The sequence below is a fragment of the Diabrotica virgifera genome, chromosome 1, assembly GCF_917563875.1.
Source record: "Diabrotica virgifera virgifera chromosome 1, PGI_DIABVI_V3a".
NCBI lineage: Eukaryota > Metazoa > Arthropoda > Insecta > Coleoptera > Chrysomelidae > Diabrotica > Diabrotica virgifera.
This window is the reverse complement of record NC_065443.1, coordinates 232,774,905-232,794,126: the sequence shown is the minus strand read 5'-3', so window position 1 is coordinate 232,794,126 and position 19,222 is coordinate 232,774,905. Positions and strand designations below refer to the sequence as shown.

The 19,222-nt window shown below is 33.2% G+C and overlaps 1 protein-coding gene across 4 annotated transcripts in view; it reads left to right on the top strand.

Moving 5' to 3' along the window:
- LOC114333043 (cGMP-dependent protein kinase, isozyme 1) overlaps positions 1 to 19,222 on the top strand; it is a 286,543-nt gene that overhangs the window by 141,951 nt on the left and 125,370 nt on the right. For all 4 annotated transcript variants that reach the window (XM_028282878.2, XM_028282884.2, XM_050641966.1 and 1 more), the window contains exon 2: positions 3,434 to 3,802. In XM_028282878.2, the coding sequence (XP_028138679.2) occupies positions 3,522 to 3,802 (281 nt within the window). In that variant the 5' untranslated portion in view covers positions 3,434 to 3,521. The remainder of the gene's footprint in view (positions 1 to 3,433; positions 3,803 to 19,222) is intronic.

The window sequence follows — 19,222 nt, the reverse complement described above, 5'->3', positions numbered from 1 at the left end:
ATTGACACAACAACGTCGTTAATTGACCGACGAAGACAATTCGTTGTGCCAATAACAGTGTTATTTCTCCTAACGTATTTCGTTTATTTCTACAATTATTTCCGTTTATTGTTACAATTAATTCCGTTCATTGGCACAATAAATACGGTTATTCTTACAGCAATTCTATTCATTCTTACAATCAGTTTCGTTCATTCCTACTATGAACGTATTTTATATTAATAATTACTGAATGCATTAGCCCAATGTATCATATTAATTAATTAATAATAATTTTTTAAATCCCCTTTTTTGTCCTTAACCTTTAGGACTTTACACTGTTTGATTTCTCATAATTATTATATCGCTTATACAGTTCACTGGAGTAAGTGTTACACTCCCCCCCCCACCCTTATTAACTTATTCATTTTTAGCACATAAGCAAAACGCTCAGACAGGTCGATTTTTAAAATTATCAAAGTATATTATAACATCAATGTTTCGAACTTTACACGATCCCTCTTCAGGTGACAGGCGTAACTTTGATTTTTTTTAATGGGTAAGTACATCATGTGACAGCTCATTTAAAAGTGTTTGAAATGGTGATTTCAAAAATGTATAACACTTTAATCATTTTTGAGAGCGCAGGAGCAAAATTTCGATCGAATTATTTTTAAACGCATTCATTTTTTTGGAATCCTGAGAAAACTAATAAGTATTTTTGAAAAATTTAACCGCAGAATAAAATACTACATTATTACTGAGGGCTGAAAGTCCCTTAGAATAAACAAAAAGTTTCTTTTGAATAGTATATTTGAAATAAAAAAAATCATACTAAATTTTCTCTTTTTCACCCCTGTGACTTATTAAAATAATCATTATAGAAGTTCTCAGGGACGTCAGACCCTCGATAATACTATAATATTTTATTCTGCGTTTAAATTTTCAAAAATACTAATTATTTTTTTCATTCAGGATTCGAAAATTCATTTTCAGTTCATCTTATAAATAACATCACAAGACAATATTAAAAGTAAACACTTACAAACATAAGACACTGACAAGTTTATTTTTAATTAGAATGTTCTCCCGTATTTACCTTATCAGAAAAAACTTACTTTTGTTCAAATATAAAAAATAAGTAATATCTTATCCTTATCTTCCTTCTACTACGGACTACACTTGGAAACAAAATGTAATTATTATTCGGCACTTTCAAGGAAAAGCCGTTACATTTCAAATGGTCAAGCAAAACATTTATTGTCTCAACAACCACGATTATTGTCACAATTAACGCATTGATTGTGGGAATTAAAGGCAGTAGTAGATTAATTAATGCATTCGTTGGCACAACAATCAGTGTACATCTATTCAATAATCATATATCACTCTATATTAACAACATTTGTACATTGTTTTAATGAAATCTGTACGTTGTCACGATAAACCAAGGTAATTGCTTGTCATCTACGAAATCAACAACGTGAGTTGCTGCCACAATTAACAGTATTTATTAAATATACGAAACTAAGTTATTGGCTGAATAAATTGAGTGTTATTGATTAATGTACTCTAGTTATTCTCACAATTATTATTCAATCATTGTGACAATAACCAAGTACATTCGTCAATGTCTAAAAGTTCGTTGAAACAACAAATTAAATTGTTGTGAGAACGAAATACTATTCAATAATCACTGTTAATCAATATTACGAACTAAATTTTTTTGAGTGTTGTGAAACACCCACACAGCAGATTGGCGTTTATGTTCCTATTTGTATGAGTATATCGAAGATTCATCGCCACTAACAATACTCTAAACGTTTTTTGAGCATCCTTTGTTAAACGGCTCCAATGTTTTTCGACACCAATTGCCGCGAACCGCTTTTTGGTCTTCTGTGATCAAATAAGAGGTCCAAGGGAAACCAACTTCATAACACCCAGTTCTTCAGGCAGGATCATTTTGATCGAGGTCTTTGAAATACCCAAAGATATCTCCCGGTATGTTACACGACTGTCATTCTTAATTAGCTGACGAACCACATTAATGTTTTGCTGAGTGACTAGTGTTTTGGGTGGACCTGGCCTTCATTTGTCGCTGAGACCGGAGCGACCACGTTGAAATTCTCAATACCAGCAAGAAATTGTTGACTGGTGTGATACTTCATTCCCAAATACAGAAACCATTTCAGCGAGAATTTAGTGTTGAGTGTTGGGATATAGGAAAATATTCTCAGCTCAGATCCATTTTTTGATTGACCCGCTAATTTCAAAAATTCATTGTATCTATACGACTTGTTGCATCGCAATGAAACTCTGGATTTATGTAAACAAAACATTAATGTTACATTTGAGTTGGAAGGTTTTATTGGTGGAGCCCTCCAAACAGCTATATGTAAAACTAAGGAGACAAACCCCGTAATAGTCTACTGTTCTCAAAATATATTCAAACGCTTTTATACTTCTCCTACGATTTTCTAACACAACACTATCCACTATCCATGAAGATCAGCCTAATTATTTCATTATCAAACGGAAATCTAATACTTAATCATTGTATAATTCTCCGGCATTAATAAATTACAAAGCACATCAAAATCACAGTAAATCACCGTATTTAACAGAGAATAATCTTAATAGCCCTGAATCCCGCGTACCAAAAAAGTTGAGTAATAGCAAGCTAAAACTTTGTTAATGGCTTAACGCGGTGTCTAGTCGGACAAACTTTGATGATGGGAAAGACTGGAACAGGCCAAGTTTTAATTGTGGAACAGGTTAAAGTTTTAGAACGTCAGACTACGAAAACGTCCCATGTATTTTGTCGGACAGAACTTCCAATTGATTTGTTACCCTTTCATTATACTTCCATGCAAAAATCAGACTGCTATTTATCACCAAAATAATTCCCGTCATTTGAAATGTTCCTCGTGTCGGACTTATTAAAGCGTCCAATAAATTTGTCTGACAAAATTTTTTTCAGATATTATATAAAGTCTGCTATTGAATAAACTTAAAAACAACCTGCTAATTTTCACAATCATAAACTTGTCAGTGTTCCCATACATCAAAGTTTGTCCGCCTAGACACCGGTAAGCTATTAATAAATTTTCAACTTGCTATTACTCAACTTTTTTTGGTACTCGGGATCCATTCCTATAAATATTGGAAGTGTATCTACATGTATTAGCTTTGTTTATAAAACTATTTATTTCGATTTTTAAAAACAAGTCTATAAACGATTACAAAATATTCAAGATTAAAAAAAAAATTCATTTGTTTTAATCGAGGTAATTTAATTTTGTTATGAAACTGGAAACATTTGGGAAGAGCTCGAAAAAACATTATTAACACAAAATATACGAGTAGCTCACAAAATACACTAATAACATACTAAATAAGAAATTTAATGTTGCCTAACATTACATTTAAATTAACGTACTTGTATTTTTTTTAGGTGAATAATATGATCGTCCCTGGTATAAATATTACGTATCAGAAGCACAAATCTACATACATTTGACTGTTTAACCGAAACACTGAAGATGTTGGTCCATGCGCAAAAAGAGTCATCACCTCCATCTAATTTGTATAACAATAGCAAGGCGTCTCCTAAAAATGGAAATCTTCGCGGCGTTTTTAAAAAATCTCACACGTGTGGCAGTTTGTTCGCAAAATGCTCTTGCGGTGAGAAATTCGACTGTAAAAGTGATCACAAAAATTTCTCTCATTCCAAACCTATTGGTATCCAGATATCCTCGAAGTTAAGCCTGGACGAAACCTGTTTTCCGCGAGGGAAGAGAGCATCTAATCCAGATTTACATAGGTAAGTCTTTTTATCATTTAATAAATATATAGGTACCTCTCTGCCATTTTTAAAAATTTATACCTTTTATTAGTTTATATAACTTTTATTATTTATTTTTTGCTATTTTTGAAGGTTAGAGACCCAGTAGCCCCATGGCTAGGTTCAGTAATAAAACATACATTTTTTTTCTATAACTGACTTGAAATATCATATGCCACCTCTTGTATGATATTGAAACTCCACATTTTATCCCATGGGGTAACATCTATTTCTATCCCGCTCGCGTAACTCAAAAATTTATATACAGTGCGTCCATAAAGTAACGCATAAATTCATTATTAGCTAAATGAACAACATTATTAGAAATTCCCGGAACAGGTCGATTTTTATTTTTAAATTACGATTTTTTTGGCATATATATCATACTAGTGACGTCATTCATCTGGGCGTGATGACGTAATCGATGATTTTTTTTAAATGATAATAGGGGTCATTGATAACTTATTTAAAAGGGTATTCAATTCTCTATTCAGTAATATAAACATTAACATAATTATTTATACAGGGTGTCCAGGGTAAATTTTTTTAAATTAAATTAATTGAGACAAAAAGAAAAATGTATGTACTACTACTACTATCGGTTTACAGCGTTCTCTGACGCCTTCCGACTCCTAACCGCCATTCTTCTCTGTTTAACCATAGACCTGGAGGGATTTCTCTTTCCTCTAGTTCTTTTTCAATCCCCTTCCTCCAGCTTCTTCTCGGCCTTTCTCTTTTTCTTCTCCCTTGTGGTGTCCATGCCAAAATCTGTTTAGGGATCCTTTCATCTGGCATTGTCTGTACATGGCCGTACCAAACCAGTTGTTTTGTTTTTATGTCATCAATTATTGTATGTGTTACTCCCATCATTTCTCGTATTCTCTCGTTCGGTATCCGATCTCTTCTTGATTTGCCTGCTGCTCTTCTCCAGAAGTCCATTTCTGTTACTAGTAACGTTTTCTGCGCTCTTTGTTTCAATGGCCAAACTTCACTGCCATATGTGATTATACTTTTAAGTATGCTATTGTATATAAGCTGTTTGTTTGCTTTAGATATTGTCTGGTCCCACAGAATGCCGTTCATCATGGATATGGCTTTTCTACCCTGTATGTTTCTGTCTTTTAAAGCAGCATCGAGTGTTCCACCTTGAGTTATCTTCATACACAGGTATTTGTATTCATCGAAGTGTTTAATGTATATAATTTATTTAATTCAAAATACGTTGTCAGAAAACAGGAAAAAATGTTTGTTTCACAAATAAATAATGTTTTTCGCTTAAATTCAATGTTAAAGCTGCCACCCTTATGCCTCTTTGCAGTTTGAACATTGAATTTAAGCGGAAAACAATGTTTATTTGTGAAATAAATATTTTTTTCTTTTTTATGACAACAGTAAAACGTATTTTGAATTAAATAAATTACACACATTCTTCTTTTTGTCTCAATTAATTTAATTAAAAAAAAATTACCCTGGGCACCCTGTATAAATAATTATATTAATGTTTATATTACTGAATAGAGAATTTAATGCCCTTTTAAATGCGCTATCATAAGAGCCCTATTCTCATTTAAAAAAATCATCGATTTTGTCATCACGCCCAGGTGGATGACATCACTAGTATGATATATATGTCAAAAAATCGTAATTTAAAAATAAAAATCGACCTGTTCCGGGAATTTTTAACAATGTTGTTTATTTAGCTAATAATGAATTTATGCGTTACTTTATGGACTCACTGTATTATTATTTTTTCATTAATTAAAGGAAAATTGCAATTATTGAATGCACTTGTACCGTTAAGGAAATGGGTACGTATTTTCGGCTGCAATGGTATTTAAATGGGATTCATTTTTTTCGAATGCTGAGAAAACTAATAAGTATTTTTGAAAAATTTAAACGCAGAATGAAAGATTGCGTTCTTACCGAGGGCCATAAGTCCCTGAGAACTTCTCTAATGTTTATTTTAATAAGTTACAGGGGTGAAAAACTAAGAGAAAATGTAGTGTGATTTTTAATTTCAAATATCTCATTCAAAAGAAACTTTTTATATATTCTAAGGGACTTTCGGCCCTCGATAATAATTTAGTCTTTCATTCTGCGTTTAAATTCTTTGAAATATTTATTAGTTGTTTCAGGATTCGAAAAAAATGGACACCATGTCCGTGGTGATATTTTCCAAATCGAACATTCGCTATCTTTGTCATACAACGCACTGAGTCAAATAGAATATGATGATAAGACAGTAAAAGTTTTAAATATTTGACATGGCATCGGGAATATTTTGAGTTGTTGAATAAATAATATTGATATAAGTGTATTTATGTGATTTAGTGTATTTGATGAATAATTGATTTAGTACGTGAACTTAATAAAAAGTTATTTATTGTTTATTATTTATGGAAGATCCAAGCAGAGAGTACATCAGGATATATTCTGTTATCCAAGTATTTTTTTGTTAAAAATGTTCAATATTGTAAGCGTTCCATAGTAACAATATATTATTAAAAAATCACTTTAACACTTTTGCTCTTTTTCGATTGAATATTAGTTTTTGTTGTACATATAAATTATTACAATCACTGAATACATAGTGAAAAAATTATCACATTTATTAACTGAATTAATAATTTGCAATTATACAAATAACAGGTATCCAAGAACATTAAAAGCCATTAACTTTAAAGTTAATGATGACATTGTCAAGTAGAATGACATTCTAGTAATGTTAACATATCCATACCAGTGTGAATTTTACAACACTTAATTTGCCGTGTAAAGGCAGAAAAAGTAGGGATAGCCGTAAAATATTTGCGAATTATGTACCGATGGCCTTAACAAATTTACAATAATCACTTTGTTTCGTGCTTTCCGGATATAGAAAGTTAATATCCTATTCAATTGAACAAACAAAGAATCACCGGTTTCAGGACATCGCACACATCTTATGGAAAATATAATGTCACTCAAATTTAATAAAATTTATACGAATAGATTCGTTTTAAATTAGCGGTCAAATATTATCATTGCGCCAACTCCTAATTATGATTAATTACGGCGCAAATTGCAATTAAAGTTTATCGAAATCAAATTTTTTAGTCAGTAAAAGTGTCAGTTACAATCACTATTGCTCTGGGTGCTATTCAAAAGAGCTTAAACCCCGCTGGGCCTAAGCGGATTAGTAAAACTAATCCGCTGATTTATGGAGTACCGACAATTTGGGTATTATAAAATATTTTTTCTCTCTCTAACTTATGTACGTATCCATTTGATTTCAGATTTATTTATATCAATTTCTGCTCTTATTATTGAAAATATGGAGTTGGCGCAATGATAAGATTTGACCGTTAATTTAAAACGAATCTATTCGTATAAATTTTATTGAATTTGAGTGACATTATATTTTCCATAAGATGTGTGCGATGTCCTTTCTATGATTTTTAGTACTAAATATTGTTCACTGACCGGTTTTACATTATTATCAATCGAATAAGGTACCTATTTAATATTTATATCAATGTTTGAGGATTAATACTTGTTTTTGGTTAAAATCTTTATTAAGAAAATGCAACGTTTTAAGCAAAATAACAACTTAACATAACATTATTTAAATATTTCCTCTCCTAGCTTTAAATCTCAACCAAGATTCTAGTGAAAACCTGAATTCGTGCATTCTAAAATCCACAAGGCAAACCAACGATGAATAAATCACACTACGGGAAATCTAAGAATCCATTCCACGTCTTGTCAATTCATCTAAATAAAATTCCATCGAAAATTAATTCCTCGTTCTCAGATTGGATTAAGACTAAAAGAAAATGAAACACAGTTAATATTTCATTCCGTTTCAGAGGCAACCACAGGGCCCCCGTAACCGGGCGTGCAACGCGTGCAGCGCACGCGGGCGCAACCCCAAAGGGGCGCCAAACCGAAGCTTTGATAAATAGAAATATTTACTTTAAATGAGGTAATCATTTTTATATACAATTTTAATTATTTCATGAACACCTAGAGAAATTTTAAAAATCAAATATTGTGTTATATATTACTGAAAAAATAATTATTCCCGTCCTGAAATGTCGAATTTACTCTTACTCCGCCAAAAATATATTACATTTTGTTGTTCCTTCCTAATTTTTTTTTAAGTTGATTGATTTAAAAATGAATATATTTAAAACACATTGAAAATTTTTATAGGAGGCATTTTGCGCCTTTCCCCTTAGGCTATTTTCTTGTGTGAAATTATTGAAAAAAATTCATATAAACATAGATCCGAAATCCGAAACTATTTTTTCTCTGAGGTACAGCACGTTAACCTTTTTAATAAATTTTTTATTTTGTAAATGTATTTGTGTCTAAATTGACATAATTTGACATAAATTGACATAAAAAATTGGCATTGAGTTTTTTTGAGGTGAGAAATATAAATTTTTGTAAATAAATTTTGACTGTGCTGAGGTTTGGTTTTTTGGGTTAAATAAATTATTTAATAATTTAATAGAAAACATCCAATTTGATAATAATACATGCTATAAGAGAATTTCAAGTACCTATGATTATATGCACCGTTGACTACCAAAAGGCATTTGATTGTGTAAGCTGGATAAATCTGTGGTCAATTTTAATAGAAATTGGCGCACCTATGCACCTGGTGACACTTTTAAAAATCTGTACTAGTCTAATATAGCGACAGTACGACTAGATCAGTTCTCAAACCAATTCAAGGCCGAGAGAGGTGTTAGACAGGGATGCCTGTTGTCACCTGACTTATTTAACATTTATGGTGAACAATGCTGGTAGGAAAATCTCCAATTTAAGATTTGCTGATGACACTACACTTATAGCAGCAAATGAGCAAGAATTGTTTGATCTTCTGCGAAGAGTTGAGTACGAAAGCAATAAAGTTGGTTTGAAAATCAATAAAGCTAAGAAAAAAATAATGGTGGTAGACAGATTCGACACTATTCAACTGACTAACATGTTACAGGAATACCAGATAGTAAACACCTTTATCTATCTCGGGTCTAGTATAACTAACGATGGTAACTGTGAAGCAGAAGTTCGGAGACGTATTGGTATGGCAAACAATGCGATGAGTCGCCTAACTAAAGTTTGGAAAGACAGATCTATCTCTCAAAATATCAAGATGAGACTGGTGAATGCCCTTGTATTCTCAATATTTCTATACGGAGCAGAGACTTGGACTCTTCGCGCATGCGAGCGCCAAAAAATTGATGCCTTTGAGATGTGGTGCTGGAGAAGAATGCTGCGCATACCTTGGACAGCTCATATGACAAACGTTTTCTTTCTAAACCAACTCAATATTAAAAAAAGGCTGTCCACAATATGTCTGCAACGAATTCTGCAATTCTTTGGTCACGTGGTTCGTAGAGGTGACGACAGTTTGGAGACTTGTTTTGGAGAATTGTTTCGGGAAACGTTCCGGGGAGAAGATCAAGAGGACGGTTACCAACTAGATGGTCTGACCAAATAAAGCATTCAGCTGGAAACTCATTCTGCGAAGCTCTTAGAGCAGCTGAAGATAGAGACCAATGGAGAAACATTGTTAGGAATATTGGAAGAAATCACGATCCTCAGTAATGGGGAAACGACAAGAGAGAGAGAGACATGCTATAAAAAGGCATAAAAGGTGTTTTATTACAAGTAAACAATACAAAATTATAGATGTATGCCATAGTTGGATATAGTAGATTTAAAGGGCGCTAAAATATGTACCGCACGCGGGCGCCGGTCACTGGGCAACCACTATCCTTTAAGAGACTAAGAGGATGGTGGTTGCCTTTGAAACGGAATTGAATATTCAGTGTCTTTCACTTTCTTTTAGTTTTTAGTTTTATTTCTCTAATAGGATGGAGGTTGTCTTTGGAAATATTAACTGGTTTCGGAGGCAACCACTCTCCTCTTAGACTCTTAGAGGATTATGGTTGCCTCTGAAACAGAATGAAATATTAGCTGTCTTTCATTTTCTTTTAGTTTTACTTCTATCTGAGTACAAGGAATCAAGATTCGATGGAATTTTACCTAGATGAATTTATTGACGGGACGTGGAAAGCAATCTTAGATTCCCCCTACTATACTTTATTCATCGTCCGTATGTCTTGAAAATTTTAGTAGGTACGAATTCAGTTTGTCACCAGGATCTTGGTTCCAACGATAGAAGGTTTAAATTTTCGGATCTAAATATATCTCTATCTGATAAAAAGTGAAATTACTTAAAAATTTTTTTTTGTAAAACTACAAAGGCATGCAATGCTATATTTATGCATATAATTTCAAAATAATAACGATAAAAATATAAAAATATTTTACAAAACTTCTTTTATCGCCAACAGTCAATAAAGTCATTCATTATTATACTCATTTGCGGCAGGAAAGTATCACTTTATTGTACTAAAAGAAGAACTTTACCTGCCGCTAATATTGATCAACTTAACCGAGATTGAATGTAAGTGGTCGATGGCATTAATCGATTATTTATTTGATTGCACTTAAAATTATTTACTTTAATTATTAATAAAAATATTCTACAAAATATTTACGTTATTATTAATTAAATTTATGTCAAACATGTGAAATTCAGCATGCAAAGTCATCTGTCATCACTGTCATAACATGAAATTTTTATTTGTACACTTCGCGTAAAAAAAAAATCTGGTACAACTCTTATGACCGCAAATCGCGTTTTTTAAGTTGTGTAAATTGATCTTGTCAAATGTGTCATTCTAATTTCTAGGGCAACGTTGCCAGTCATCTCAATTAAGTACCCATACATCGATTTGTGTTTTATTATAATTTATGAAAATATTTTAATTAAAAAATAATGATAGTTAATAAACCTACACATAGCTTTAAACTATTAATTTTAAATTAAAATCGAGAAGAGTGATTGGTTTCTCGTAAATTGTACTGTAAATAAAAAACTCTATTGAGTTGTGGGATACTAGAATAAACACACGGGAAAAATATTTATTTGAAATTAATACAATATGAGTAACTTTTACAGTGAACAAGTGTGGAATTTAAATATACACACACCCAAACTTATATGGAATCACCATTTATTTCAAAGTAATATTAATTTTTTTGAAAAAACTTGTTATTGTTGCGAAGAATAAAGGTTTTTATTCAAAATAAACAAACATATAAGACAATCGGATAGTACAGCTCGGTACGGTATAGGTTATTTGCTTGAGTTGCAAATTGAACGAAAATAAATAAACTAATTGTAGTAAAGAAAAGAGAGACGTTCTCACAAACAATTTATTTTACAACTGACGACCGGTTTCGCTGTCTACAATATTCACAGCATCTTCAGGTCACGGTAAAAGTAAAATTAAATGCTACAAATAACAAAAAACCAGAGTTAGTTAAGTGGTCTGGTTGAAATCAAAGGGTAATGATCAAGCCAATATTAAAGTATATATATTTATGCATACATATAAATGCTAACATGTACGTAAATATGGTTTACAACCCTCACACTCACATACATGCACGCATTCAAATGTAGTGGCAACAAAAGTATGTTAAGTATAAGTATAAATATAAAATTATTTTTATTTTTATTTTTATTTTTATTTTTATTTTTATTTTTATTTTTATTTTTATTTTTATTTTTATTTTTATTTTTATTTTTATTTTTATTTTTATTTTTATTTTTATTTTTATTTTTATTTTTATTTTTATTTTTATTTTTATTTTTATTTTTATTTTTATTTTTATTTTTATTTTTATTTTTATTTTTATTTTTATATTTATATTTATACTTATACTTAACATACTTTTGTTGCCACTACATTTGAATGCGTGCATGTATGTGAGTGTGAGGGTTGTAAACCATATTTACGTACATGTTAGCATTTATATGTATGCATAAATATATATACATTAATATTGGCTTGATCATTACCCTTTGATTTCAACCAGACCACTTAACTAACTCTGGTTTTTTGTTATTTGTAGCATTTAATTTTACTTTTACCATGACCTGAAGATGCTGTGAATATTGTAGACAGCGAAACCGGTCGTCAGTTGTAAAATAAATTGTTTGTGAGAACGTCTCTCTTTTCTTTACTACAATAGTATGAACTCACACATGCAACCCATTCATTTTTTAAATAAACTAACTTTTGCGTCTAAAAACGAAAATATGCCTCATGTGCGGTTATACAACTTACAACGAAGAAAGATTATTGGTCTTGTGGAGAAAGTAATGTTCTCAGATGGACATAGCTGCAGAGCTAGGCGTAATACAGGACGTTCTGTCCAAAACATATGCTAGGTAACAGGAACTAGGAAAGCTCAAGAATAAAGCAAGGGAAAGTCGCCAAAATTAATAACGGCTCTCCACGATCGTTTAATTGTCCAATCAGCTGGAAGACACCCAACCATTTTTCACCTGCAGCTCCGAAGGCAGCTTTTGGAAGCTACAGGTGTAACTGTTTCAGTTGAAACGATAAGAAGAAGAGTTCGTACCAAGAGGTATACAGCAGAAGACAGTTATGGGTTCCCGAATTATCCAGGCAGCACAAGATTGATCGCCTAAATTGGTGTCTTCACCACCAAATCTGGAACATTGGGAATTGACAAAATGTGCTATTTTCAAAAACAGTCAGGATTTAATGTAATCAGATGGAAAATCAGATGACCCACGAAATCGTGTACTTAGAGGTCGAGGAAGACAAGCAAGAACGAAAACTGTCAGATCTGTTCACAAATATACAAGTGAAAGTGTAATGTTCTGGAGAGGAATTGTGATCCGTAAAAAAACACCTTTAATTTTCATCCAATCAACTTTAACTGCTCACAGGTATGTTGATAACCTGTAGTCAGGCTCTGGAGAGGTGCAACAGGAGAAAATTTAATTTTATTGCATGATAATGGACCTCTACATACCATTAGAGTGACTACAGACATCATTAAAGCAGAAGGTATCCCTTGTTTGGAGTGGCCTGCTTGCTCACCCGAGCTTAATCCTATAGAGTATTTGTGGAATATGCTTAAAAGAAAAATTAGAGCTCGCCGGGATAATCCACAAAACACCGCACGGCTAGTACAAGCTGCGTTTAAAGGTTGGAGCAACCTACCACAACAAAATGTTGATAATTTGATTAGGAGCGTGCCCACGCAAACTGAAGCTTGCATAAGGACTAGAGGTGATAACACTGACTACCACAAAATACAAAAAAACAAATAAAAACAAGTTAAACATTATTCGTTTTACATTGAAATTTTGTATGCTATTGACTTTAAAACAACTACTTTCAATTTGTTTGTTAAATACCTTATTGTTTTATTTAATTGTTATGTATTTGTTATTAAATTGCTTTAAAATATATATTGTTTGACTTCGTGTGTTCGTTTTTTTTTAAATTCGCACGGAATAGTAAGAAATATCAGATGATTCCATATAAGTTTGGGTGTGTGTATGTATTGAAATATTAATATTTTGTCATAGCTCCATTATTATGAATCACTTGTTGTAATCTTCTGGGCACTGAGAAATAAATTTAGTTGTAAATTTTCATCTTCGTCCAAGCTTTCCCAGGTTTCTTCAATGATGGTCAATTGGTAGTGATAAAAATAATAGGTACCTATCTAAAACCTTTATACATTTTTAAACGTTATCTTTTTGTATTTAGGTTTAGTGCAATTCCGTTATCTGTTATGGCAACAACGAAGTGATTCACGAACTATTGTATCCAGTCTGAACACAGGTTTACATTGGGAAAAAAAAGTGTGCCAGTTTTTTATGACGGGAAGTGTACAATAAAAAGATTAAACAAAATAGGGCGACAATATTTGTTAATGCTTTTCATGGTTGGCGATAAAATTTACAGTTCAAGTTGATTCTCAGTTAGAGTTGACTATCCCTAAGAGTCAATATTGCTACTTCCTGTATCCACTGAGGTGTCAGCCTGAAAGGGATCATAATTATCGATATACAATGGATGCAGATTAATAAACCTAGCAAGATCACTTAACATGGTGATTGCTAGCACATACTTCGCTCGCAAAGATATACACAAGGGTACCTGGAAGTCCCCAGATGGAATGACAGTAAATATGATAGATCATGTTATTGTAGACTCGAGACACCAATCGAATATAATAAACGTCCGCACCAGAAGAGGGGCAAATGCGGATTCTGATCACTACCTGGTCGAAAGTAGAGTAAGGGCTAGAATTTCAAACATCAAAAAGGAAAGAGGCTCTATACATGAACGATACAAGGTAGAAGGACTCAAAGAAACAAACAAAAATAAAGAGTATAAAGAAAAGATAAGCATCAAACTAGAAAACAGACCAAAACATGAAAACCCAAATAAGGAGTGGGAAGAGTGCAGAGAAATCATAAAAGAGACAGCTAAAGAAGTGTTAGGCATAGAAGGTAAAGAAAGAAGAACAAGAACGAATGACTGGTTTGACGAAGAATGTCAGATTATAACAGACAGAAAAAACAGAGCATATTTACTGATGCAACAGGGGCACAGAACCCGACAAGCAGAGGAAGAATATAAACAACTACGCAGAGAAGAAAAGAAAACTCACCGAAGAAAAAAGAGAGAATATATGAACAAAGAACTTCAGGAACTGCAAGAACTAAGTAGATCGACAGAGACAAGAAAATTTTATCAGAAACTGAACAAAAGCAGAAAAGACTTCAAACCGAGAACGACGATGTGTAGAGATAAGGAAGGTAATATATTGACAGAACAGCAAGAGATACTAAGAAGATGGACAGAACATTTTACGGAAAAGCTTGAAGGAGATGGGAGTGAGACGAACCCTGATATACCATTAGACCAAGCAGACAACAGAGAAAAGAGTCCACCAACAATAGCCGAGATTAGAACAGCAGTAGACAAATTAAAGAACAATAAATCACCGGGATCGGATCAAGTAGCATCGGAATTACTGAAGAAAGGAGGAGACGCACTACAGAAAACAATACATGTATTGATAACAAAGATATGGTCAAATAAACAGCTACCAGCGGAGTGGAATAGTGGTATTATTGTACCATTACATAAAAAAGGGAATCAGTTAGAATGTGGAAACTACCGTGGAATCACGCTGCTGAATGCAGCATGCAAAATAATGTCCAACGTCATTTATGAAAGACTTAGATCACACGCTGAAAAAATAGTTGGCAGGTACCAAAGTGGCTTCTGTAGACAGAAGTCAACAATAGACCAGATATTTGTTCTGCGACAGATCCTTGAAAAAACAAGTGAACATAACATCGACACACATCATCTCTTCATAGACTTCGAAAGCGCATATGACAATATAAACCGAGAATTCTTCATAAAAGCAATGAAAGAATTTAATATACCAACACAACTAATGGAACTGATAAAAGAATATCTAAAAGTAGAAAGTAAAATCCGGATACAAAACGAACTAACGGAAACAATAGATGTGAAAAAGGGACTACGCCAGGGAGACGCTCTATCATGCATCTTGTTCAACATTGTACTCGAGAAAATAATGAGGGACACAACAGTCAATACTCGAGGAACAATAATTAATAAATGCGTGCAAATACTAGCATTTGCAGATGATGTTGACATATTCGCAAGATCAAGAAGAGAAATGATAGAGGCATTCAATCAAATAGAACGAGCTGCACAAAATAGTGGCCTGAAAATCAACCAGAACAAAACAAAATATATGCAGGTAAGTAAAAACACAGAAATAAGGCAGCCACAAAATATAACAATAGGAGAATACAACATTGAGGGGGTAAAAAACTTTACATACTTGGGATCCCTAGTCACATCTGATAATAACGTAGCAGAGGAAGTGAAGAGGCGAATATTTATTGCCAATAAAAGTTATCATGGCTTAATTCGGCAACTAAGATCAGACAACGTCGCAAGGAAAACAAAATGCCAAATATACAAAACCGTAATAAGACCGGTACTCACATACGGCTCAGAAACCTGGACACTCACTAAAAGAGAGGAAACATTGCTAGCCACCTTTGAAAGAAAAATCTTGCGACACATATATAAGGGCACAAAAGAAAATGGAATTTGGCGAAGAAGGTACAACTTTGAACTATACGAAATATACCAGGATCCAGATATCATAACATTCATTAAAATAGGACGGCTGCGTTGGATGGGACATGTAGAAAGAATGGAAGAAGGCGAAATACCAAACAAAATATTCAAACAGATGCCAGTAGGAAAAAGAACAAGAGGAAGACCGAAGCTGAGATATTTAGAACAAATAGAAAATGATATAAAAACCTTAAAAATAAAAAACTGGAGAAAAAAAGCACGAAACAGATCAGAGTGGAGAAGAATCCTGGAACAGGCCAAGACCCAGAAAGGGCTGTCGAGCCAATGATGATGATGAATGGATGCATGTCACAGGAAAAACTCCATATTACTTATGACGATGATTTTTCGGCTCCAGATCTTGGTCTATTTGTAAAATAGATGTTCTTATTAATTTAGTATAGTTTCCAGCTACAGTTGTTTACTTAGTATAGCAGATCTTCTTCTTCTTCTTCTTCTTCTTCTTCTTCTTCAGCCTTCAGTAATCCAACTTTGGACATAAGCCCCAATTCAATCTAGTGTTGTCTATTTTGCGCCACCTGTTTCCAGTTGTATCCTAGTAGATCTACAGAATATAATAATTGCCGAGGGCATTATTATTTGGTTTTTTGGGAAAGATTAGAAACTTGGTTTTATTCAAGGCCATATTTAAACCATAATGTAATCTTAATTCACTATAAATTTTTTTATCTATTCTCTACAAATGTTCAATATTCCCTGCCATTAACACGGTGTCACCCGCATACCTCAAGTTATTGATAGGGATTCCGTTTACTACAACGTCAGCCATTTCGTTATCCAATACCACTTGCATAATAACTTCCGAGTTTTTTTTTTTTTTTTTTATTGTTACAAACGCCATCTGTTTATTTCAAACTATAAACACTAAGCATTTTTGTTGAACAGAATTTGAAACATTAAGAGTGATCGCCCAGTGGCTATAACTCTATTGGTTGAATGTTTCTGGATATACATTGGTATGACTTATATCTACTTACTTCACTACTTAATCTAAACTTATTCTAAACTTTTACTTGTTGTCTATTGTCTAAAGGGTAAATAAATCCAGTGGACTACGAATATTTAGTCTGTTGTTTTGTACACTGTTGTCAAGAAGACCGATTACAAGATTGGTGGAGTGCACTTCAAGACGCTTTAGATATTTATCACTACACTGCGCGATTACTTGTTTCACTGTAGGAATTTTTAGATCACTGGAGATGACCTGGTTTGAGATAAACCAAGGGGCAGTCGCTATAGTTCTTAATGTCTTTGACTGGAATCGTTCTAGGATCGCAATGTTGCTGTCAGATGATGTACCCCAGAGTTGTACGCCGTATGTCCAAATAGGCTTTATGATGGAACTGTAGATTAGGAGTTTATTTTTTAATGATAGAGGTGAGTTACTTCCAAGTAGCCAGTAGTGTTTTTTAAGTACAATTCCTAGTTGTTTACGTTTATTCCAGATATGTGTTTTCCAAGTTAGCCTTGTGTCTAGATGTAATCCTAAGTACTTGGCACTATCTTTTTTTGGTATTAGGTGGTTGTTGTAATATACTGATGGTGTGTCACCGTGGCATTTTGTAAAAGTTACATTGGCTGATTTTTCGTCGTTAATTTTTATTCTCCATCTACAAGCCCACTTATGTGTTTTGTGTAATCTTGCTTGTAATGTGCGAGTCGCAATTTCGGGATTTTTGTCTTTCACCATAATTGCAGTGTCATCTGCAAATGTAGCTGTTAGGTGATGGTCATCGGTTGGAAAGTCAGCTGTAAACAAAGTGTAAAGTATGGGACCAAGTTATAAAGGACCACATCCTTGGGGCACACCAGCTTTTATAGGATGAATGTCTGTTATAAAGTCATCATATCTTATTTGGAAGTGCCTTTCTTCAAGATAAGATTTGAGCAAGATGTAAAGTGGATGAGATAGGTTTTTTTTTAGTTTATAAAGCAATCCGGGGTGCCAAACCTTGCCGAAAGCTTGACTTATATCCAGGAATACAGCATTGCAGTAGCTCTTTTCCTGAAATGTAGTTTGTATCATATCAACGACTCTGTGCACTTGTTCAATGGTCGAGTGTTTAAGGCGAAATCCAAATTGATGTGATGAGACTAGTTTGTGTTCATCTATTTCTATTAATAATCGTTCTTTTATAATTTTCTCTGCAATTTTAGACATAACAGGTAATAAGCTTATTGGTCTGTATGATTTTATCTCTTTAGCAGGTTTTCCTGGTTTTTGTATTAGTATAATGTCTGCTAACTTCCATTGTGCTGGAAAATATCCTAGCCTTATAGTCGCATTTATTAGTTGTGTTATCATTGTAATCCCTTTTTTTTGGTAGTTGTTTGATAATCTCGCCAGTAAGGAGATCGTGTCCAGGTGCTTTTTTGGTACGAATTTCGTATTTAATAATTTGTGCTACTTCTTTGGGTGTTGTTAGTTTGGGAGGTGGAGACATTTGATATATACTACCTAAAAATTCATGTATTCTTTCATCGATATTATTCTCATCTGCAGGTAAAGGCTGAAGTACTTCTTCGAAATAGTTTGCAAATGCTTTTGCCTTTTCCTGGTTTGTTCGTAACCATTTGTTATCATGCCTGACAGGCGGGATTTGTTGTTTTGAATTTTTCAAATTTTTTGTGGCCTTCCATAAAGAATAGTCGGAATCCGCAGTTGGTGTTAAATTCTGCATATAACTTTGAAAATATTCATTTTTAAGATTTTGTATTAATTCTTTTATTTGTCGACATTTTCGATTGTAGTTGGTTTTGTCATCTGGGTGTCTCGTTATTTGCCACCTTTTTCTAAGCCTCCGCTTTTCTAGTATTTCAGTTCTAATGATTTGTGGGCATTGTCTTCGGTGCCTTTTGTTTTTAGTCTCATGGGGCGTAGCTTCCCATGCTGCTTGTTGTATCAACTTAGTAAAATATTCAACTGCTAATTCAATATCATTTGGTGTTTTCAGTGGTATTTGTAGATTTATATTTTGATCTAGTATTGATTTAAAATATTCCCAGTCAGTTTTTTTGGAGATCAGATGCGGTGTCGCCTCCTTTTCTTGAGGTATGGTTGATATGGATGCAATAATTGGAGTGTGGTCAGAATTTAAATCATCGCTGGATACTATATTTAAGTGCTCGTCTGAGATACCTTTTACAATGAAAAAGTCGAGTAGATCTGGTACTCTATTTGGATCACTGGGCCAGTATGTGGGTTGATATGTAGAGAGGTGGCTTAAATTCATTTCTTGTACAACTGAATATAAAACTCTTCCCCTTCCTGGAGGTGACAGTCTGGAAC